This window comes from Emys orbicularis, chromosome 4 (assembly GCF_028017835.1).
Source record: "Emys orbicularis isolate rEmyOrb1 chromosome 4, rEmyOrb1.hap1, whole genome shotgun sequence".
NCBI classification, from domain to species: Eukaryota; Metazoa; Chordata; order Testudines; family Emydidae; genus Emys; species Emys orbicularis.
In genome coordinates, this window is record NC_088686.1 from 38558639 (window position 1) to 38582237 (window position 23599).

The window sequence follows — 23599 nt, forward strand, 5'->3', positions numbered from 1 at the left end:
TAGTTGAACAGTTCTTTTTCAGTGTCCAGGGCGCCAGTATAGGGCTTCATGAGCCAGGGCATTAGCGGGTAGGCTGGGTCCCCGAGGATCACTGTAGGCATCTCCACATCCCCAAGAGTTATTTTGTGGTCCGGGAAGTAAATACCTTCCTGCAGCCGTCTAAACAGACCAGAGTTCCTGAAGACGCAAGCATCATGAACCTTGCCCGGCCATCCGACGTTGATGTTGGTAAAACGTCCCCTTGGTCCACCAGTGCTTGCAGCACCATTGAAAAGTAGCCCTTTCGGTTGATGTACTGGCTGGCCTGGTGGTCCAGTCCCAGGATAGGGATGTGAGTTCCATCTATAGCCCCACTGCAGTTTGGGAATCCCATCGCGGCGAAGCCATCTATGATGACCTCCACGTTTCCCAGGGTCACTACCTTTGACAGCAGTACCTTAACGATTGCGTTGGCTACTTGCATCACAACAACCCCCACGGTAGATTTGCCCACGCCAAAGTGGTTCGCGACTGACCGGTAGCTGTCTGGCGTTGCAAGCTTCCAGAGGGCTATGGCCACTCGCTTCAGGACAGTCAGGGCTGCTCGCATCCGGGTGTCATTGCGCTTCAGGGCAGGGGACAGCAACTCACAAAGTTCAAGGAAAGTCCCCTTCCGCATGCGAAAGTTTCGCAGCCACTGGGATTCATCCCAGACCTGCAGCACTATGCGGTCCCACCAGTCTGTGCTTGTTTCCCGTGCCCAGAATCGCTGTTCCACAACATCCACATGACCCATTGTCACCGTGATGTCCTCGGCGCTGGGTCCCATGCTTTCTGACAGGCCTGTGCTACTCTCAGACTTCAGGCCCTCACCGCGGTGCCGTAGCCTCCTCGCCTGGTTTATCTGCATCTGCCTCTGGGAAAGGTGGATGATAAGCTGCGAGGCGTTGACAACGGCCACAACTGCAGCGATGGTCGCAGCGGGATCCATGCTCGCAGTGCTGTGGCGTCCGCGCTGTCACTGACCAGAAAAGTGCGCGAACTGATTTCCTGCCGGCGCTTTCAGGGAGGGAGGGAGGGCGGTAGTGACGGACGGATGACGACAATTACCCAAAAGCACCCTAGACACATTTTTTTTATCCAGAAGGCATTGGCGGCTCGACCCAGAATTCCAATGGGCAGCGGGGACTGCGGGAACTGTGGGATAGCTGCCCACAGTGCACCGCTTCCAATGTCGACGCTTTCCCTGTTAGTGTGGACTCACAAAGTCGAATTACTGTCCTTAGTGTGGACACACACGTTCGACTTTGCAATATCGATTCCACATATTCGATTTAAGTGAAATCGAACTACCCTCGTAGTGTAGACATACCCTGAGTCATGCAGGGACATGTGACTTGCCCAGGTGACTCCAAAACTCCATCTTGGAGCTGGACTTTGCATAGGAGGGAGGAGGAGGGTCTCCACCCACAGGAGAGAGTCTATTTAAACCCATGGGAGACCCCTCCATTTGGTCTTCAGCTGGCTAAAGAAGGAGCCTCTCCACCCCCCCAGGATGTTTGAAGGAAACTGAAACAAAGGACAGTAATTACAGGGGTTGTGAGTAATTGCTGGACCCAGGCTAAAAGGAGATTAGCCTGTAAAAGGGAGCATTCTGGAACTGGTGAGGAACTTATCTGTATTTAGTTTGATTAGACATAGATTTGCGCATTTTATTTTATTTTGCTTGGTGACTTACTTTGTTCTGTCTGTTACCACTTGGAACCACTTAAATCCTATTTTCTGTATTTAATAAAATCACTTTTTATTTAGAAATTTACTCAGAGTATGTATTAATACCTGGGGGAGCAAACAACTGTGCATATCTCTCTATCAGTGTTATAGAGGGCGAACAATTTATGAGTTTGCCCTGCATAAGCTTTATGCAGGGTAAAACGGATTTATCTGGGTTTAGACCCCATTGGGAGTTGGGCATCTGAGTGCTAAAGACAAGCACACTTCTGTGAGCTGTTTTCAGGTAAACTTGCAGCTTTGGGGCAAGTGATTCAGACCCTGGGTCTGTGTTGGAGCAGACAGGAGTGTCTGGCTCAGCAAGACAGGGTGCTGGAGTCCTGAGCTGGCAGGGAAAACAGGAGCAGAGGTAGTCTTTGCACATCAGGTGGCAGCTCCCAAGGGGGTTTCTGTGATCCAACCCGTCACAGGTACATCCAGTGTTCTGTTACCCAACTGCTGCTCCAGAAGCTGGCATAGACCCCAGAATATGTTAGGGCTATCCCAGCTGTTTTGGGCTGGCACACATGGCCCTTTACTATCCCCTCCTTGCAACCCACTCCCTATCCTGGGAGCTAGCAGTGAAAGGGGAGTGGAAGTAGCACTCAGGTCAGCCATAGGGAGGCTGATCTAAGTTAAAACATCCCCCAGAACTACTCTAGCTTACACAGGGGCTGCACCAGACCTCAGGACAGGCAGAATCCAGCCGCGCCAGAGTGGCTTCAAGCCAACTCTGCCTTTTCTTCTGAACAGCACCTGCACTGTCACAGCTCTCAGGAGGTGCCTCACAGAATATAGCCCCAAAGGGGTTACATGGTGAGTCATAGCCTATTCCGTTCTAATTATGGAGGGAATTTAGGGAGCCTGACTGGAATGTGGCCAGGTCAGAGATGATTACTCAGGAAAGAATGTCTATAAACTGCCAAGATTTCACACTGGTATCTCAGCCTCAAAGCCACACTGGCCAAGCAGAGGCTGGGGGTATGAGAGAGCCTGGGTATAAATGTTGGGGGGACAGGATGAGCAGCAATAGGAATCCTGCCCTGAGATGCCCAGGTGTAAACCTCTCACTGAGACAAAGAGAGAGAAAAAAACACAAGAAAACTGGCATGATTTGTCTTGACACTATCACTGCCACCAACTCTGTGCATGTCAATAGCAGACCAAATCACCCCAAGAAGGTAAAACACACAAAACATCAGCCTCTTATTGCAGAACAGTTTAAAAATCATTTATTGTCTTATCAGCAACCAGGTTCCTCGGGGGTGGGAGAGTTGTGACAATTCTCTACCTCATGATTAATTACCTGAAATAGTCTCCTATCCTTGCACTTCCAGATCCGTGAATTTAGACTTAGCACTTATCTGTAAGCATTTTACACTTTCAAATTGCTGTACACATATTGTCTAACCCAGCCCACTCAACATCCTATGAGGTAGGTAGATATTGCTATCCAATTTCACAAATAGGCAAATGTGGCACAGAGGGATTAAGGAGCACTTTTCAAAAGTGGCCGTTAGGTTTTGGTGTTTTATATTTGAGCACCCAATTTGGGACTCCCTGGGTCTCATTTTCAGAGATGCTGCACACCCACAACTGCAACTGAAGTTAATGGGGAGCTGCCAGTGCTCAGCACCTATGAAAATCAGACCCCCAAATTACCATAAACTGGACACTCAAAAACTGAAACACTCAAAATCAGTGGCTTCTTTTGGAAATTGTTGCTGAAGAGCTCCAGAGTCTGGCATCTGAATCATCAAAACACAGAGAAAGAAATTCTATCTGGTTCCATAACAATCATAGCAATAGATCATGCTCACTCAAAGTCATGGCTGGGAAGAAACTATTCCTCGTGAGCTGCAAATGCTTGCAACCCATTCCCTTTCTGCTCTCGTAAGCGCTCTAGCAGGAATTTCAAATCCTTTAGAGGGAAGCTATAGAACAGGTTGCAGTTTGGAATAAAAAAATGGGGCAGGTTGGTGTTTTCTACGTGCTGAATGAAGTCATCCAGCACTCTGAGAAAACAGCAGGCAATGTCAGAAGGTTTCCAGTCCGTGTCCTCTTTCCACTGCGTCAGAGTGTGGAGAAAGGACGTCTTTGCATAGTAAGAGCACAGGTGACTTAGTTGCCTGGGATAGTCTTTCTTCAGGTCCTTAAAAAGGCTCTTCAGCAGCCGGATACAGGTTTTCCTATATATAGCAGAGGGAGAAGTAAAATGTATTCATAATCATGATTATTTATCGTTATCCCTGATTAACCACATTATAGCACCTTGCAGGGGATCTGGTGCTTTACAGAATATAGCATTGGACATTTAAAAAGTTTCTAATTGAAGATATTTCTGTTGTGCTACAGTTCAAACAGACTGGGCCAAATTCTGATCTCGGTTACACTGACCTCAGTGCTATTCAGATTCACAACGGTGTAAGTGAGAGCAGAACTTGCATCCAGTACGTTACTCCTCATTCATTCTGAGGGCGAGACTGAAATACGTTTGCTGGGAAGAGATGATGCAAAAGTATGTGTAATATCCTCTCTGACTCGAGGCCCAGCTCAACTCCCATTAAAGTCAATGAGAGTCTTTCCATTGATTTTAATGGGAGTACAATCAGGCCTTGTGAGTTCTAAGTTGTATTTGGGAGAGTTTGTAGTGGAACCCTCAATCTAAGGGTAACATTTACCCAATTTGGGAATGTAAATCACACTATGCCACCTGTATGTCCAACCAAAAAAAGGGGGGGGGCATTTTGAATACTACATACTCAAAGTAAACAATTCAGTAACCAGCTACAGAATAATGTATTTCAGGGAATCATTTTAAATAACAACAAGTAAACCACAGAAAATAATACTCTGTCCATGAACAATTCATGAACAGAAAAAGAGGTAAAATTTGTAGAATAAATTGTTTGTTATGAATTATTTGCCCTGTTCCAGTCTGGATTTTGATTCCACCTGTACTAATGCAAGGGAGCAGGTGTTCTACATCCAGCTGACCTAGCCCTTGATCCCCAGACTTACATACCTGCAGCACTTGGTATGATAAGATTCACAGCAGGTTTTCGTGTTGCCATGGTTATTCAAAATCTCCTTTTCAATATGAGAGAAAGAAATTCTCCAGACCTCTGCAATGTAGAACAACATTACATAGTCATCACACTGCCAGGCTCTCCAGGTGTGAGTAGACATCAATGGCATTGCCCTAAATCTAGGTCCTCAAATTAAAGCTACTTAAATACTGAAAAGGTATTTAAGGATAATTTAAAATTATCATTGCTGTTTTCTTAAAAAACAAATGAGTGTATGAAATACTGGGTGAAGAGAGGAGAAAGGTGTTGAAGGTTTGGCTGTATGTCCTTTTACAAATTCACAGATTCCAAGGCCAGAAGGGGCCATTGTGATCATCTGGTCTAATCTGCTACATAACACAGGCCATAGAACTTTACCAAAACAATTCCTAGAGCAAATCTTTTAGAGAAAACATCCAATCTTGATTTAAAAAATGATCAGTGATGGAGAATCCATTACAACCCTTGGTACATTGTTCCACTGGTTAATTACCTTCACTATTAAAAATGTATGCTTTATTTCCAGTCTGAATTTGTCTAGCTTCACCTTCCATGTTACACCTTTCTCGGCTAGACTGACGTGAGCCCATTATTAAATATTTGTTCCCCATGTAGGTACTTATGGACTCTAATCGAAACACCCCTTAGCCTTCTCTTTGTTAAGCTGAACAGATTGAACTCCTTGAGCCTGTGGCTATAAGACTTGTTTTCTAATACTTTAATCATTCGCCTAGCTCTTCTCTGAACCTCTCTAATTTATCAATATTGATATAACTCAGAGAGAGCATTTTTCTTAGATTTGAAATAAGATCTTGGAAATATCACAGACTGAGTGGGCTCCAGACCTTATGGTGGACAGCAGGACCAGGCAGGTCTCCCAGCTCCAGGGCAGATTTTGGTTCTGTAGTTTATTGAATCCCTCCCATAAGCAGAAAAGTTGTAAACTCTATCTCAATATCAGCACCGTAACAGAGAAGTCTGCTGAGGTGGATAGAGTTTGTTAGGAAAGGTATTAAATTACCTTTGTCATCGTGCCCACGTGGCTGCTTGGCAACAAAATAAAATGGGTTATTCCTCAGCTTGGTTTTCTTCCCCAGCCATTTTTCAACATCCTGCCCTACCCTACATGAATCAGGCCAGGGGGGTGAGATTTCCAAAGCAGGAACGAGATCAATAGACACGACCTCGCCACCTTTGTCATCCAGCATCACAACAGTCGTTGCTGGGCTGTTCTGTTTCTTCCTGCTTAGCTTCATTTTCCACCCTGGGGAAGGCACTGGGGAGCCAATAGGCAAACACAGAATTAGACTGTGGAGCTCAAAAACAGAGGATATCAAGCAGAACTGATTGATTTTAGAATCTCCAATTCAATATCCAGCAACCACGTCTATACAAACCCACCAAGGGATTTCTAGACTATGAAAGCCACAACTTTCCTCAGGATGATGAAGATCTGTAATATTCACAGTGTCACTTGAATAGGCCCATGCAGTGCAGTGCTTTAGTTCTCTAATCACCTCCAGAGATCTACGTTCAACTCCCGACTCATTAATGTATTTAATGCTCTTATCCGAGAGTCTGTTAGAGCACATCACTATACAGAATGATAGAATTTACTTCCCTATTCCTATGCAATATTCCCTTGCTTATACATCCAAGAATCACATTAGTTCTTTTAGCCACAGCATCACACTGGGAGTTCGTCTAACTGGTTATCTACCAGGATTCCTAAATCCTTTTCCGGGTCACAGCTTGCCAGGATAGAGTACCTCATCCTATACGTGTAACCTACATTCTTTGTTCCAAGGTCTATATGACCTTGCATTTGGCTTTATTAAAATGCACATTGGTCAAGGAATCCCACCTTACAAAGTGATCGAGATTGCTCTGTATAACTGATCTGGCCTTAGCATGGTTTACTGGTCCAGCAATGTTTGTGTCATCTGGAAATTTTACAAGCAATGATTTTATATTTTCTTCCAAATAATTTATAAATAATATTGGGCCAATGACAGGTCCCTGGGGAACCCCTCTAAAATGACTTTTTGGATGATGATTCCCCATTTAGAATAACTTTTTGAAATCCATCAATTAGACAGTTTTTAATTGATTTATTATGTGCTATATTAATTTTGTATAGTGCTGAATTTTCATCAGAATATCAGGAAGTACTAAATCAAATTCTTTAAGAAGTCTAAGCATATTACGTCAATACAGTTACCCTTGTCAACCAAACTGGTACTCTCATCAAAAACAATATCACATTTGCTTGACTAGACATCGGATAGTGGAATAGGTGGCTTTGCAGGTGAAGTTTACCCAGTGCATGGCTCAAGGCAGTGCTTTTCCATCCCATACTTTCATACCCACTACATTCATTCACAATTTTATCTACTTAATAATATTAATGGCAGGCAAAGTTGCTCACAGCCCACATGCTTAAAAGGTTGATCAGGAATATCTGGAAACTGGCAGTCAAAGGCACTTGCTTACCTTCGTAGGATGATGTGATGAACTGACTGACATGTTTCCTGAATTCCTCCAGGACTTTCACAGGCGACACGGTATTCCCATCCTCCAGCAGGAAAGGTGTGGGGAAGCTCCGGGACTGCCTCAGTAAAGTAACTTTGTAGTAGAGCCCATTCCAGTCATCCACCTCCGTGTACATATAGTTTCGAACTGGCAGAGCCAGCATCACGTCAAACTCATCTGGGTGATCAATCTATAGGAAAGGTTTCATCATTAGAGGCGGTGCAACTGAATAACTGTGCAAGCAGCAGCCTTATAGGGAGGACAGAATCCTGGCCGCTCATTTGCTGTTGTGGCAGATTGGGCTGTCCCCACTATTTCACATTAGCTTCCTGAGCTTTTCCACAGCACGTATCAGGGAAGGCTGTAGATAGTGCTGGTCAACTTATCCCTAAGGAATACTGGCCTGAGGTGCGGCACCTTTCGCTGTACCGATCCTGGGGGCTGCCAGGGGCCAGTTCAGCCCCCTGCAGAAGTTAGCAGCTCAACGTTAGGCTGGTTTGCAACCGCTCCCTAGGAGCTGTTATGCCAGTGGAGACTGCCAAAGCACCATGAACTCTGGCCACATCCCCATCCACCCCTTCTACTCCAGCATATTTCTGAGATGCCCCCTTATAGGGTGGGGTAGGTGGCACAGAGATGGCTACACTGGCTCTGTACCAGCCAAAGAGTCTCTCACGCTGGGATAATCCTCAGCTGCCCAGCTCAGGCAGCTTTAAGTCACCTATTGGTCACCAGAATGCAGGAGCTTTAGTCACCAATATCAATTGGTGATTCAATAAGTGATTCTCCTCCAAGTTAGCACTAAACCATTGCTTTAATGTGGCATGTGGGTCACCATGCTGCTAGAAAGGTCCCATGTCACTTTTTGCAAGAGTTAAGGACATTTGACATGATATCCTGGCCTAATCCCAATCGTGCTAATTACAACTGTAGCTCTAAAGTCTCCCTGTGCTTATGGATATAGCTTTTCTTCACTTCTACACTATTTCTATGTAATACAGTTGGGGGCAGTTAAACAGCTGCCACCTATGCCCTGTAGGAGGCTGCTCTTTGGCAGTAGTTAAAGTGATTCTTCTTTGTCTGTGTGTATAGCTCTGTATATAAAGAGCTAGATCCTCAGGCTTATTAATATGAATGAAATATGAATATAAACTGACCCCAATACAGCACAAGCACTATAAAGCATCTGGACAGTGAACTGAATTCACTACGTAGGACCAGATTCTACTACTCTAACTCACCATGATAAATTACTCCAGTAGTGGTCCCATTGACTATTCACTGATCAAAGAGACTACTTGAGGATTAAAGTGCTACTCAAAGTGAGTAAGAGTATCAGATTCTTGCTCTTAGGAAACTGGATAGAAAGCTATAAGTATGGGCAAATACAGTTATACCCTTGCAATCCCTTAAAATCACCACAGTGACAGACAATATATAAAACATGCTGTGGTGAAGGTTGCTATATTAAAAATACCACAATGTTAGGCAGTATAGAAAAACCTTGGATAAATGGGCATAGCTGAGGGCAGGATCTGGCCATATCAGCCAAAAAGCAGTGAATTCCCAGACTGAATGCTAGACCTGTCTCTCCTTTGTGTTAGTCCTGCTGGATAAAATGACAGCATTGTGATCCCAATTCATTATGCTATTAGGACAGTTAGCAGAGAGTTACTCACTTTCACAAACTCATAGTAGCTGCCCGTGGTCAACTTGGTCACCTCCTTAAAGTAGGGCCTCTCTGGACGCTCCTTCAGGTATCTAATGAATGGGTCAATGAACCCATTAAATATTCCAGCAGCCTTGTTTATCTCCTCTTGTTTCAGAGTGAGGGCTTTTGCCCTCTTTTTAATGCGGAGAACAACATCTTGGCTCGGCGTGGCGAGAGCAGCTGCTGCCATCTCTGAGCTCTCACACAGGTCAGCAGAGGCGGGCCTGGAATAGAGTTGTCCAAGGTGTCCTACAAGGGAACATTTAAGAGAGGACAAAAACCAAAGGCCAAGAGACAAGATATGTTCTGGCTTTTCCAAAATGTACCCTCTCTGAGATGCTGAGAACCCTCAGCTCCCACTGCCTTGAATGGGGGTAGAGGGGACTCAGCACCTTGGAAAAGTCCCAGCACCTTGCAGGATTGAGTCCCAGATCTCTTAGGTTTAGTGTTGCTTTCACTGCACTGTAGAAGAGATCAGTGTTCCAAGCAAGTTTGTAGTGCTGCCCCCTGGTCCCTAGCTAAACCAATGGCTCCTGATTATCCAATGTATTCGGGTGTCTCCCGAGCCCCTTGGATAATCATGTCCTTCTATTGTACAGACATTTGTCAATTACCACTAGAACGCCTTGGTTTTTTTTAAAAATGTTGAAGTAGATAAATAAGGATTAGGGTAATGAAATATATCATCCACACATTATCCCTTCAGTATATGCAACCTGCTGACACGGTTCAGAATTAATTTACATGATAGATGCCTCTACCTCAGCCTGAAACAAGGCTGGTCTGAATGGCATTCCCTGTCAGGAGGTGCTGCACCTTGGTTACTTATTCCAGATAAATGATATTACAAAAACATTCTCCAGAGTCCAACATCCACCTTCATCTCCAGTGTTGTGTCTGGTTCTTTCCTAGAACAAGAGCAGCAACAATAAAAATAGCCAGATGCCTGAGCCAACAGAAAGTTCTTTATTATTTCTCCATTGCACACAATCCACCAGTGGGAAGAAAACATGATGCTCATTTAGAATGGCCAGGGTTACTGTAACAACCATCTCACCCACCAAAGCTGTGTCTTCTTGATACCCCAAGATCCTGAACCCAAGAGGGAAGCCCAAGTGAGGGAGACAGGAGAGTAACTTGCACCATCTGTTGGCAATCCACTAGCTAAAGCTCCAGGAATGATCCCCTCCTGTTATTATTCTAATGGGGATAATAGCACTCCCCTAACTCACAGGGGTGTTGTGAAAATAAACGCATTAAAGACTGTGAGATGCTCAGATACTACAGTAATGGGAGGAGGGGAATATAAGTATCTAAGGTAGGGAGCCATCATGTTAGGTGCTGTATGGACACGTAACAGGTAGACTGCCCCGGCCCTTGCAGCCTAGGTTAATGAATCTATGAATCTATGAATCTCAGCATGATAGCAGTTTTCAGGTATCTAAAAGGGTGTCATAAGGAGGAGGGAGAAAACTTGTTCACCTTAGCCTCTAAGGATAGAACAAGAAGCAATGGGCTTAAACTGCAGCAAGGGAGGTTTAGGTTGGACATTAGGAAAAAGTTCCTAACTGTCAGGGTGGTTAAACACTGGAATAGACTGCCTAGGGAGGTTGTGGAATCTCCATCTCTGGAGATATTTAAGAGTAGGTTAGATAAATGTCTATCAGGGATGGTCTAGACAGTATCTGGTCCTGCCATGAGGGCAGGGGACTGGACTCGATGACCTCTCGAGGTCCCTTCCAGTCCTAGAATCTATGAATCTATGAATCTATTAAAAGGTTTGACAGGTGATGTAGCAAACTTAAAAGGCAAAATAGCAATGAAAACAAACATATTTTATGTAGAAGGAAGTAGATCTGGTTGAAATATTTTGAAGAAAAATGTGTTGTGGTTGTTGGATGTGTGTGGGGGGGGATGTGGGTTCTTGTGGTTTCTTGGTAGTTGTCTTTGTTGGTGGTTGTTAAAAAACAGGCTTTTTCAAAATTGGAAATTTTCATAACAGTTCCGCCCCAAAATTATGATTTCTTCTATATGAAAAATGTAGCCTTTATGGTGTTCGGATTTTTTGGTTTTTTGCTTTCCCCTCTCCCTCCCCCCCCCAACCCCTGCTTTCCAGTGTAAAATGAATTTTAAAAAAGGGGGGGGGAGAATAAGGGAGGGAAAGTGGGGAGCTTTGTAAATGAGAATGTCGAGTATAACTTTTCACTGGAAAAATTTGAATAAACAAAGAATCACTCCTTTTTGAAACTCGAGGAATGAAAATAACTTGAAATTTTTCAGTGACATTTTCTTTCCAGTTTTTGACCATTTTTTGTCATGAGTAGTCTCAGCTTACCACTGCCCACTATACAGAGGGGACTTATTTTACTCCTACTTTTTCATCCTCTTTGTTTGACTCACCCATCTGCTGCATCTTGTCATAGACCTATATAGTGAGCTCTCTGGGACAAGAGCTGTCTCCTTGTTACTTGCCTGTATGGCATCTAACACAATAGGATCATGGCCCTTGATTGGGCACTCCCAGTAATAGTAATAACAACAGGAAGGGATAACATTATCACAGCACATACAGAAAGGTTTTGCTTCACCTCCTTAGGTGAAAAAATATGAAGTGTGACTGTGTGGAGATTACTCATCCAACCAGCAATTGCCTGCACCAACCTGCAGATTCTCTCCTTCTTTGGGTAGATCCAGTCTGCTTGGGGTGTGGGCAGTGCGCAGAGAGCTGCTCTGGGGCTGATGGAGACAGAATAGCTGCCATTTCTGAGCCTTCTATCCCCTCATCCTGTGCTCCTTTGCCTCTCCCTCCTCTGGCTGTTCTCTGAGGAATCTTTCTTTCCTTCTCACATTCAGGAGCCCGGTTACTTTGCTTGCTCCGGCTTTTGGCTGGCATTGTTTCAGGCACCTCAGATGTGGCTCCTAAAGAATTTCCATAGTCATAGCTTTATTTCTAGTAACAAACACATGAATCGATTCTTTTGCCTTTACATAGAGAAAATTACAAGTCATTGCAGATGCATCCCAGAATTGCCTGTGATCCTTTACGCAGTATCAAGCTAAAAGCAGATCTATTTCCTCAGTATAATGACAATAATAATTAATAAGCTTGGCTTTTCTACAAACATTAATGAATGAAGCCTAGCTAATGCCATGTGAGGCGTGTAAGTAGTGGGGCAGATCTGTGATCAGCTGGGCTTTCATGTTTATCTCTATGGACACTTGGAACTTCATGGCGAAGCAGGTGCAAAACTCAGATGCATCTGCTGCAAGTGCACAGAGCCTGCAAATGTGAGCTATGGGCATGTCTCCATTACTTCAACATAAAAACCATGTAAAACAAATTAAAAAAAAAACATAATAAGCCTCTAGAAGTTTAACTGTCACTAGTGAGGAGAGGAGGCACAAAAGTTGGGAAAGGACTATAAATAGGGCTGGTTGAAAATTTTCCATTGAAGCTGTTTTTCAATGAAAATTGAGTGTTTTGATAAAATGAAATTTTCAACAGAAATTTCAATTTTTTGTTGAAAAACCATAAATGGAAACATTTTCAGTTGCTGCTTTGTTGTGGTTTGGTTTGTGGAAAAATGTTCCATAGAAAATTCTGATGATAGGGTTGTTGTTTTTTTCTTCTTTTTTTTTCATTTTCATCAAAAATTTCCATGGAGAAAAACAGATAAAAATATTTTTTGACCCTCTATAGTTAAAAATGCAGGACCGAAAATGGTCCAATAATAAAAAATAAATTAAAAAAAACCCATCTGGATAAAAAGATTTAAATGTGTTGGGTTTATTTGAAGTGGAGAGAAAAATAAGATGGATTTCAGGGACCCAGCATGTGGTGTCTGAGCTCAAACACCTCTCAGAGAGAGTCTCAATTATTAAGAGATATGAGTAAAATATCTACCATTGTCTGGTTCCTATCTGTATGTCCAGGGAAGTGTCTGAGGTCTGTAGAGACCCTACAGTCCCTTACTCACATGAGTAGACCTCCTAACTTCAATGGGACTATAGTACACCCTCTCTGTAACGAACCCCTGGGGAGGTTACAGAGCTCCTCAGCCCCAGGGCAATGACAGGGAGGGAGAGGTCCTCCGGCCCAGGGCCTGTGGCTGGGGCAGAATGCTCCTCCAGCCCTGGGGACACAGCAAGGAGACAGAGCTCCTGCTGCTGCGACCCCAAGGCCAGAGGAGCACTCTGCCCCAGCCACGGGCCCAAGGCCAGAGGAGTTCTCAGTCTCTCACCGCAACCCCAGGTCTGGAGGAGATCTCATCCCCTCACCACAGCAGGCAGGGCTGGAGGTGGGATCCAGGGACCACATTCACTATAGCTAGGGCTCTACCAAATTCATGGCCATGAAAAACATGTCACGGACCTGATCTCCTCACATGACATCTGGTCTTTTGCATGCTTTTACCCTGTACTATACAGATTTCATAGGGGAGACCAGTGTTTCTCAAATTTGGGGTCCCGCCCAAAAGGGAGTTGCAGGGGGGATTACAAGGTTATTTTAGGGGGGTTGCGGTATTGCCACCCTTACTTCTGCACTGCCTTCAGAGCTCGGCGGCCAGAGAGCGGCAGCTGTTGGCCAGGCGCCCAGCTCTGAAGGCAGCAGCCTATAAGTAAGGTTGGCAATACCATACCATGCCATCCTTATTTCCATGCTGCTGCTGGCAGTGGCTATGCCTTCAGAGCTGGGCTCCAGGCCAGCAGCTGCCACTCTCTGAAGGAAGTGCCGCCACCAGCAGCAGCACAGACTTATGGGTACGGTTGCCAGGTGTTCAGTTTATGCCCAGTTGAAAAGGGTCCCTGGCAGCTCCGGTCAGCACCACTGACCAGGACATTAAAAGTCTGGTTGGCGACGCAGTGGGGCTAAGGCAGCAGCATGTCCTCCCTCTGGCTCCTACGCGTAGGGGCATCCAGGGGGCTCCACACGCTGCTCCCGCCCCAAGTGCTGGCCTTCCAGGAGCTGCCAGAGGTAAGCACCACCCAGAGCCTGCACCCCTGACCCTCTCCTGTGCCCCAGCCTTGATCCTCCTCCTGCCCTATGAACCCCTTGGTCCCAGCCCAGAGCACCCTCATGCAACCCAAGCCCCTCATCCGCAGCACCACCTCAGAGCCCGCATCCCCAGCCAGAGCCCTCACCCCCTCCTGCACCCCAACCCCCTGCACCAGCCCGGTGAAAATGAGTGGGTGAGTGAGTGAGGGCGGGGAGAGGGAGGGAGGATGGAGTGAGCAGTAGTGAGGCCTTGGAGAAGAGGCGGGGCCTCGGAGGAGGGGAGTGGCCTCAAAGGAGGGGTGGGGCAAGGGTGTTCGGTTTTGTGCGAGTAGAAAGTTGGCAACCCTAAGTAAGGGTAGCAGTACTACAACCCCTCCTACAATAACCTTGTGACCCCCCCCCCACAACTCCTTTTTGGGTCAGGACCCCTACAATTACAACACTGAAATTTCAGATTTAAATAGCTGAAATCATGAAATTTACTATTTTAAAAATCCTATGACTGTGAAATTGACCAAAATGGACCGTGAATTTGGTAGGGTTCTAACTATAGCCCAAGCCTATTGTGCAGGCCATTATAGCGAGGGTCTGCTGTACTTGCATGGGTAAGAGTTTGCAGGAACCCATAGTAACAACAGCTAGAAAATCCAAATCTTTGTAGTAATAATATGGCCTTGAATTATTGTCTCTGTATAGTACAGAACATACGGGAGGGAAGAAAAGACATTGTCACATCATTGATCCCCAACTGCTGCAGCTGTCTCCCCTCATCGGGCTGTGCCCACCCATCCACCACACTCTCCCCCAATATCCTGATCTGAGGACAGCCTGAGAGAGAGGACACAAGAAACTGAACTATTTAGTGGCACTATTACCTAAAACTCCAGGTGGGGATAAGATGATCATGACATAGATAGATAGGCTTTATTTGCTGCCTTAAAGAGAGGAAACAATATGAAGCCTGCAGCATTTCTAAATGAGCTTTAACAACAAGCATCCAGATGAAATGAGATGCACTAACCTCTAGATTCATCTATTGGTTTTGCAGAACCAGCCCTGCTCAGCTGTAGACAAGTCTTTGAGGGCTGCTGTGAGCACTCTGAGTCTTGAGTACTTGGAGCCTCTGGTGCCCTCAACTTTCTTCCAGATGTGGTGACTGCAAATTCTGCTGCTTGCGACACAGACTGAGCATCCATAACTCCTGGGTTTTCTGTCCCTTCATCAGCCTTTGAGTTTCTGCCTCTACTCTCCCCAGCTTTTCTCTGAGGAACTTTTCCCTGCTTGGTTCTTGCAGAAGGAACTGGTTTAGACATTTTAAGTGTGGTCCCCAAAAGTTTTCAAATAACTTCTCCAGCGTTAATTCTGATTGCAGCTTTTTCCTTGGATAAAATACATTCCATGATTATTACTCCTTTTAAAAAGCAAATCTCAGTTCCAGACACACCATGGTGTCTCTTGCTTTCCCCACAATTCCCCCTACACACACACACACACACCCTCCCTATATGTTCCCTTCGGGAGGTATTTTTCTCTTGTCTCCCTATCCTCTCCATGTTCCCTTGAGGGTGAGAGCAGCAAGGAATAAAACGTTTGTGACGAACCATTTATACCCATTCACACTACTCACCCTGCATGCCTCATCGTTACCTTCTAGTCAGTGCTTTTGGAAAATAGCTGTGTCTGGAACTGAAGAGTCTCACAGTCTCAGATATCTGCTTTTTTCTTCCTTGAAGTGATATTATGTCTACAGTTTACAGCATACAGACACAGTATCTTTCCTCTTCCCTCCCTTCTCACTCCATCTCTCCAGGCCACACCCACAAGCTAATGCCATTTCCCGGATCTTTCATGAGGCTTGAGTAAGAAACGAAAGTGCCCAGGGATATTTACTTGGCACAGAGTTGTAGGAAGAAGAAGCAGGAGGTTGCTGTGATATCATATCAGTTGAGCTAGGCTTGGTCTCCTGTATGTAGAAAATGGGGATGAAAATATCTCTCAGGGTGTTGAGGATTAATTGGTTAATGCATTATGTATGCAACACTTTGGCAATGTAAAGCACTATTAAGTGCTAAGTTGTTTATTATGATCATCATCATCATCTCCCTCATCCATGATGCTATGGCTGCAGAAGTGGCTGTGGAATGATGTCTCAAATTTGTAAAATCTCTCTCTATCTCCATTTATATCATGCTGATCACCAAGGAGTCTGAGCACCTCAGATCAAATCCCAACTGCAAAATGGAATATGTGAAAGAAAAATGCTTTCCTATCTCAGGTCTACGTCTGAAGGGCCCAATACTGTGTGGTGCAGAGTACCTTCAAGTCTCCTCATATTGTGATATTACCCAGCCCCCCAATTTAAGATGGTTGCCTGTTAAATCAGCTGTGATTAATTTGCACTAGGCATGTGACACTGACATGTGACAGTAGGCAACCAATCTGGCAGCATCACGTCATCACCTGAACATACAAGTCATTTTAATTAATCTTGATGCTTATGTGTGGGGGTTTGATGGGGAGGTTTGCTGGTGACGAGGGACTCTATGAAGGGATTTGTCATTGCTTTCATATTCCCCCACAAATATATGATAACTGAAATATACTGTAATGTAACAGCCTTTTAATGAAAGAATTTTAGTTGTGTTTGGTATATTTTATACTGCATCTTTATAAGATGTATAAGATCATCAGCCTCATGTCCCACTGTCCTGCAGTAGCTCAAGAGCATGGGTGCCATCCTCAGGGCAGACTGTTAGGAACAGCGTACAAACTCCAAACTGGTTGTGAGGTCTATATTTAGATTTCACCAACCGAGTATTAAGTGTCATCTCCTCAGGCACTATAACAGCCTAACCATGGAGGCACAGACAGTCGCTTTGGGTACTCTGATCTATCTTGTCACTTAGGCAAGTTTGCCTTTGTGGTAGATGGTCCCTTACAGCATGAATCACAGTAATATTCAGTTTACTCCCCATCCCAAAGGACCAGTCACTTACCCCAGGTCAATTGCACCTTAGATCTCACACCAGAGACAACGCTTGTCGACAATCCTATAATAAAGTATCTAAAGATTCATTAAAAAGGAAACAAGAGAGTTATTTACAAGGTCAAAGCAGGAAAACATACATACGCACAAATGAGTTAATCTTAAATTTCAAGAAGTAATAGGAGCTTCTATAATAAGCAAGATCTATATGTCCTTTAGGGCTAACCCAGGCTAAATACAGGGGATCTCTTGCTTATGCCTAGAAAACTTACCTTCGAGAGTGCAAGCAGCAAAGAGATACAGTTCTCCTTGTTCGGGGTTTTTATCTCTTGCCCCCCTTCTACTTTGAGTTAACAAACTCAGCTGATGGGAGGAATTTGCTTGCGCATCTCTTCAAGGATGGGGGAGAGCAATCAGCAGTCCTTTTTGATGTTCCACAATAGTTCATCTGGTGTCAATGGGCCTTCCTTGGGGGGTAGGACATAACATCTTCTGTTGGAGGCCAGCATTTCACACTAAGTAATGTCTCTCTCCTGTCTAGTGATTTACTATTTACAGAGGCTTACAATGCAGATGCTCAAATATTACCTTACAATGTGGGATACAGATGTTATAAGTTAAATTAATACAGGTAGCAACTTACACATGTTCCAAAAAGTCTAAACACTAAATATATTTTTATAACTCTAATATCTGTTTTAACAACGCTAGCATACAGCCAAACAAGGCTGATTCCAGCCATGTGTTTGCTAGTATTCAAGCGAGGCATAGGGATCTTGGCATCAGCTGACACTTGGTTTGCCAGCATCACACCTAGAAAACAAGGACAAGTACTGCAGAAATTAACAGTTTGTGCCCTCGAATCCAAGCGTGCTTGCCACAGAAATAGCTCTGAGACACTAAGGCATTCTGTGCTATTCTCCTTCCAGTCCTAAACTGTTACATAGTGTTGTAGTGTGTTGTTAAATAGCCCTGGAACACACTGCTACTGTCTTGTTACCACTGTGGGCAAGGCTCGCTCCAGACCGTGGTCCCAGAGGGGATTGTATTACTCTTTATGCAGCAGTTTCCAGTCAAAGTGTCATCCCCTCACTCTCTTATTTCCTTTCTGTTGCACAACCAGTTTACCCATTACTGTCTTCACATCTAATCCAGCCAAGAATGACCGGGACATCTCCTGCGACATAGGGCAGAATGGAAACTTGCCGTCTCCCTCTCCACAAAATCCAATCTTTGCCATAGGTTGGGAGGCAAAGGAAAGTAGCTTCCAATTTTCTGCTTAAAAACACAAACAAACATGAATTCAGTGCTTGTGAAATTATCCAGGTTCAGAGACCTGGTGAGCAGTGACTCTAGAACAAGTGCAGCCCAGGCAGCAGCCCAGAAAGCCACAGCCACACCACTTCAGCCTGGGCAGCATGGAGGTGACCCAAAAGATATGTTTTTTCTCCCCTTTCTGTGCTGTGATGTATGTGTTCAGACTCTAGATGCTGCCTCTTCCCTCCATGGATCTGTACATCAGAGGCTAGAGATTTCCTGCAAAGAACGAAAAGAAGTAAACCTGTCCCTCGACTTGCATTAGAAAATTTTCCTGGGAAGCAGCCTCTGTAACCTCCATGAATTAAACACAACAACAATACCAGGCCTTTGGAACTGGTTGGGGATTAATGACCAAGTGGAAAGACGATGGCTTGAGACAAAGCTGAGGAATCATTAAGTCCAGCCCTCCATTTGCTCTCTAGGAAGTTTTTCTGTGCCAAGCAATCGCTATTGCTGTTATAGGCCTTCCTTTAAAAAATTAAAGAGAAAATAAACATTATAGTGCAAGTCTTGTCTCCCACAGTGCCAGTGCTACTCCCCAGAGATGTGTGCAATCTTGAAAAGTGCTGCTGCTGCTATCACAGTGCAGGGCCTTTGAAATCTATGTCAGCACAGGGCCTTAGGAACTGATGCCTAGAATTTCCTGTGCTTTATATAAATTGAGACACACCCATAACTTGGCTAACACTGGCACCCTCCTTCAGGAATGCTTGAGCAATGTACACCCAAACAAAGCAGCTTTTGTTTTGGTTGAAATGGTTCATTGCAAGCACCGGACACTTGCCCACCACCCAAAGGCATGGACTTCTACACTTCCTTTCTCCTCCAAAACACAATACTCCTGGAGTCTAGAGAGACTGTGTCTTGGCCACTCAGGGTAGGTCTCCTGAGAACACCTTTGTGTCTGTGTTATTTGTTAAAATGAACATTAACATTTGGAGTTGCATACAGCCAGAACAAGATGTATGCACACATATACTTAGCAATACTACTGCTCAACAGACCAGGGCAAGAACAGGAGGTAGCAGACTAAAAGGAAGGCAGCAAATGCTTTCAAAATACTAAATGGAGTCAAAGGGCCTGATTTTGATCTCACATCAGCTTTTCACTGGTGTAACTATGGACAGCTATTGCTGGTTTACACCAATGTAAGTGAGGGAAAATCAGGCCTTCACACATTTCTGCTCTGCACTTTTATGACTGGACTATTTTTGTAGCTCTCCTTTAATCCCTCATATCTGTCTCCCTCCCCACCCCACTAGACTATTTTCTTTCTGTTCCTCAGCACCCCCACTAAGGGCCCAGGGCCCTACCTTTCAGCGCCACTCTTCATAACCATTTCCCTGAAAAATTTACAGATTGTGAGCTGTTTAAACTGGAGATTGTCTCTTCCTATGTTTGTACGAGAGGGACCCCAATCCCGTTCAGGATTTATTGCTACCACAAATAAATAATAATAATCCCTAAATTATACACATACAGAACGAGGATGGGATCATTTCATTGCACCAGAAGGGTTATGTCTTCTGTTTCTTGAGTCTGCAGCAGATGATCGTAGCCCCCTCACAAGACATGGTACACCTCACAATCTTACGTACAGCCCTGCACTGGAGCCAATCCTGTAACAGCTGCATGATGAGAAATTTTTCTGTTGCATTTTTGGCCAAAGTAAGCAAGCAATCAGTAGAATTCAACTGAATCTTTTATTCAAGCACATTCATACAGTCCCCTCCCTGTGTTCTTCTCCCCTAAAGTCCGCCTAGCATCCTCAAGCTTATACTGCACCCACACAGCACTACATATAACACATAGCTGCTGCAATTTGTAGGGTGAATTGTCACAAGATCCACAGCCAAGCAGGAGTTAATAAAGTCTTGTGTTTTCTGAGCAGTTTAAGCACATCAGTTTGAGACTGTTTGAGAGAGAGAGAGAGCCTTGTTATCCATGGTGAAACCGAACTTATCAAATAATTGGTGAGCACAGTTGGGGCTTTGATGTGAGGGAGAAAAGATTCCACATGCAGCCTCATCAGGCTATAAAAGATTTGTATTTTTTTCTCTCCTTTTGGGCCTTCTGGCAGTCTCTTAATTATTCGTGATATCTCAACCATTGGCACCATAAGCCTTCCACCACACACACACACACACACACATAAAGAGATGGCTTTATTTCAGAATAGAACCAATTCAAAAGCTTCCACCAGCACTTTTCCTCCTCTGCTCCCCAGCCTATTTTTAGTCTCTTTCCTGCTTCTGTTCTCGAAGGAAACAGTCCCCTTACCTCTGAAAGAAGCTCTTGTTCTAATGGGTGAGCTATGAGGGACCACTGAAGGTGATGGTGGTGGTGGAAGGAGAAATAAGTTATCCACTTGAAGGCTTTCCAGATTTGTCAGATGCTCTAAAAATATTTTAAGAGCAGAAGTGGGTAAGGTTAGGAGATGAGTCAGTCAGGATTTCTGACGTCTAAGAATCATTCCTCCCATGTAGTCAGGTGAATAATCTACAGGGGAAATGTAAGTAAAAACTCTTCCTGACTGAGGGACAGATTCAGAGGTGAGTCTAAGTGAGTCTAAGTAAGTTTAGTGGAGTCTAGAGGGAGTCGAAATTGGTTTAACTTATGACTTCTCTCAAGTCCTTCACCAAGTATGTTACAACAACAGAGTTACTTAGACTTCCTTAGACTTACTGATTTAGAATCAGACTCAATTACCAGTAACCCTCATTTTGCTGTGTGGATATAAAGAGTCAAACTCAGAGATATGTACTTCACTATTGAGCCTAAGTGCATTGATTGAGGGAGTTTCCAGTAACTAGGGAGGCAATTGTTTTGAGTTTTGCCTTTGTCATGTTACGAGAAAAAAGGCTTGACGCTAAGCTAAACATGAGTGTGAAACCACATGAGTCATAGCCCCTTAAGGTTTGGATAACTTTATCTCTAGTTAATCATCTACTAACTATTATAGTCAAGAGGGAAAAACAAAAATGAGGCCCTTAAAATTGGTATTTTGGGGCTCACAGAACTTGAATATAACTCTAAATATCAAGAGTTCAATTAACTGTGGCTTCCCTGTAAAATACATATATTTCAGTACACTGTCCCTTTGTATCTATTGAAAAATAAAAACATTTAACATGCTGTCAAGGCATTAGTAATAAGTAATAAGCTGAAATTCCTTGCCAAGCCAGTAAGTGGCATAAGACTGTGAGTTGTAAGAGAAGTTAGGCGTGGGAAGCTCTAGCTGGAGTGTGTGTGAAATAAAGACTATAATGCAATACAGAAGTGACAGAGACACTACTGAGGGTGCCTATGAGGAAACAGCAGAAACCTAGTGAAATGTGGTTTGTCCATAAATGCAGATTTTCTAAAAATAGTCACAAAAATTATTCCAAATCCCCCTTTCATGTATTAATTGGTTCCCTCGCTATCGTTACTGTGTGTGTGTTGGGGGTCATCTCAGATTTAGATGTGGTTAATCTGACACAGCTGCTTGAAATGTCCACTGATGGATTAGATAAATTATTGAAAATGAACTGTTTAAATAGTTTTTATTAATGTAGGGACTACAGCATGTACTGTCACATGGAGCTGGAATCTGGCATCCTTGCCTGGGTTCTCTACAAAGGCTGGGGAGGATAATGGTGTAGAAATGAGGCAGTTAAGCCTTCCCAGCAGGCACACCAAGCCCGGAATTATTTGTTTGTAGATCAGCACTGGCATCAGCTGGAGAGGAAGATGATTCTTGATGCTAGTTTGTACTTCTTTAGCTCCCCCATCGGAAGATCTCAAAGCAAACCTTAAGTTTCACAACTGCCGGGTGAGGTAAATAAGTATCATTACCCTCAATGAGGAACAGAGAAATTAAGTGATGTGTCCAAGGCCACACAATGAGTCAGTGACAGAGGTAGGAAGAAAATCCAGCAGTCCTAATTCCTAATAATCTGCTTTAACCATCAGACAACACACTCCATGATCTTTTTAAGCAAAAACTTACCCCAAAGTGGGTGACTTCTTAGGGAAGCGTGGAAAGGGAACAAAAGGGGAAATGATAAGGGCTAGAAGAGGTAGCATGGAAAACTAGTAGGTACCAAAGAATGATTTCATAGGCTATTTTTTCTTTTCAGGTGTCCTCAAGTTCCATCCCACATATTCCCCAATTTTAGTCCCCAGTTTCCACTCTCCATCCCTGCTCAGTGACCCTCATTCCAGACATACCTAGTTACTTGCTTACCCATATCACATGGGTGTTGGAAGGATGTATAAGTTAACATTGGTACAGCTTTCTTTCAATGTAAATTGCTATCATTATCAAAGAAAAATGAAATAATTATATTGTACATAAAGCACCATTGGTGACCAAAGTCCATAGACATTTTCCTGTCTCCTTTGAATGTCCCTTGTTGCCATGGTTGCATTTTCTGTCTGTTTCTTTCCTTTCCTTTCCCTTGATGTCTTGTGTAAGAAGCTCATCTAGTTCTCCCTTAAATATATCACTGTTTCTGGCCCCAGTCACCTTTCATGTCAGCTTATTTCATGTGTTTATTACCTTCTTGCATGAAATTGCATTCACTGTGACTCCGTTCCCGGGATGCTCATTTTTGGATTATTTTCCTATCCTTCCTGATAGTATGGGGAAATTGTCTTGCTTATGTTATGTACTAGAGTGTTCTCCTTAACTTAAAGAACTTCACGTGGGGGGTCACCTCAAAGCTCTCACTGCTCCAATCGGAAATGAGACCAGAGCTAATCATATTTCCTTCTTATTACTTATTATCTTTATGAGCTGGTGTCCTTCTGGAACCCTCGTGTTCTAAATTCCCCTCTAAAACAATTTCATCCCTCTGAAGGTATGCTGTCATATAACATACCGCACGGACCAATACCTAGAGTACTTCTCACCTGGGAAAAGAGAGAAAGCTCACTCAGAAACTGAAGTACACATTCTCATGACTGGGAAACACTTAAATCAATTCACCTGAGAACCTAGAACCAGAAACAAAACAGGGCAGTAATAAAAATTCTATGGCCTGTGACATATAGAAGGTCAAACCAAATGATCATAATGGTCCTTTGTGTCTTTAAAACCTATGAAAATGAATGTTCCTAGCTACAGTGGTGATGGGCACAATATAATATGAGGGGGAAACATAGAAATATATGGGGTTTGTATGGATTGGGAGATCAATAATGCTACACAAAGCCTTTTACCTCTAGATCGCTGCTTCTATCTGATAACTGTT

At 43.9% G+C, this 23599-nt stretch overlaps 1 protein-coding gene across 1 annotated transcript; it reads right to left on the reverse strand.

The window, feature by feature from the left end:
• Nucleotides 1-3592: 3592 nt before the first annotated feature.
• On the reverse strand, nt 3593-15369 carry LOC135877003 (cyclic GMP-AMP synthase-like). Its single transcript, XM_065402321.1, has 7 exons — nt 15078-15369; nt 11722-11979; nt 9029-9309; nt 7311-7539; nt 5839-6093; nt 4775-4874; nt 3593-3938 (listed from the first exon to the last, which is right to left on the reverse strand). Exons 1-7 carry the CDS (start codon nt 15367-15369, stop codon nt 3593-3595), a joined length of 1761 nt encoding a protein of 586 aa, XP_065258393.1.
• Between the last annotated feature and the right edge of the window lie 8230 nt (nt 15370-23599).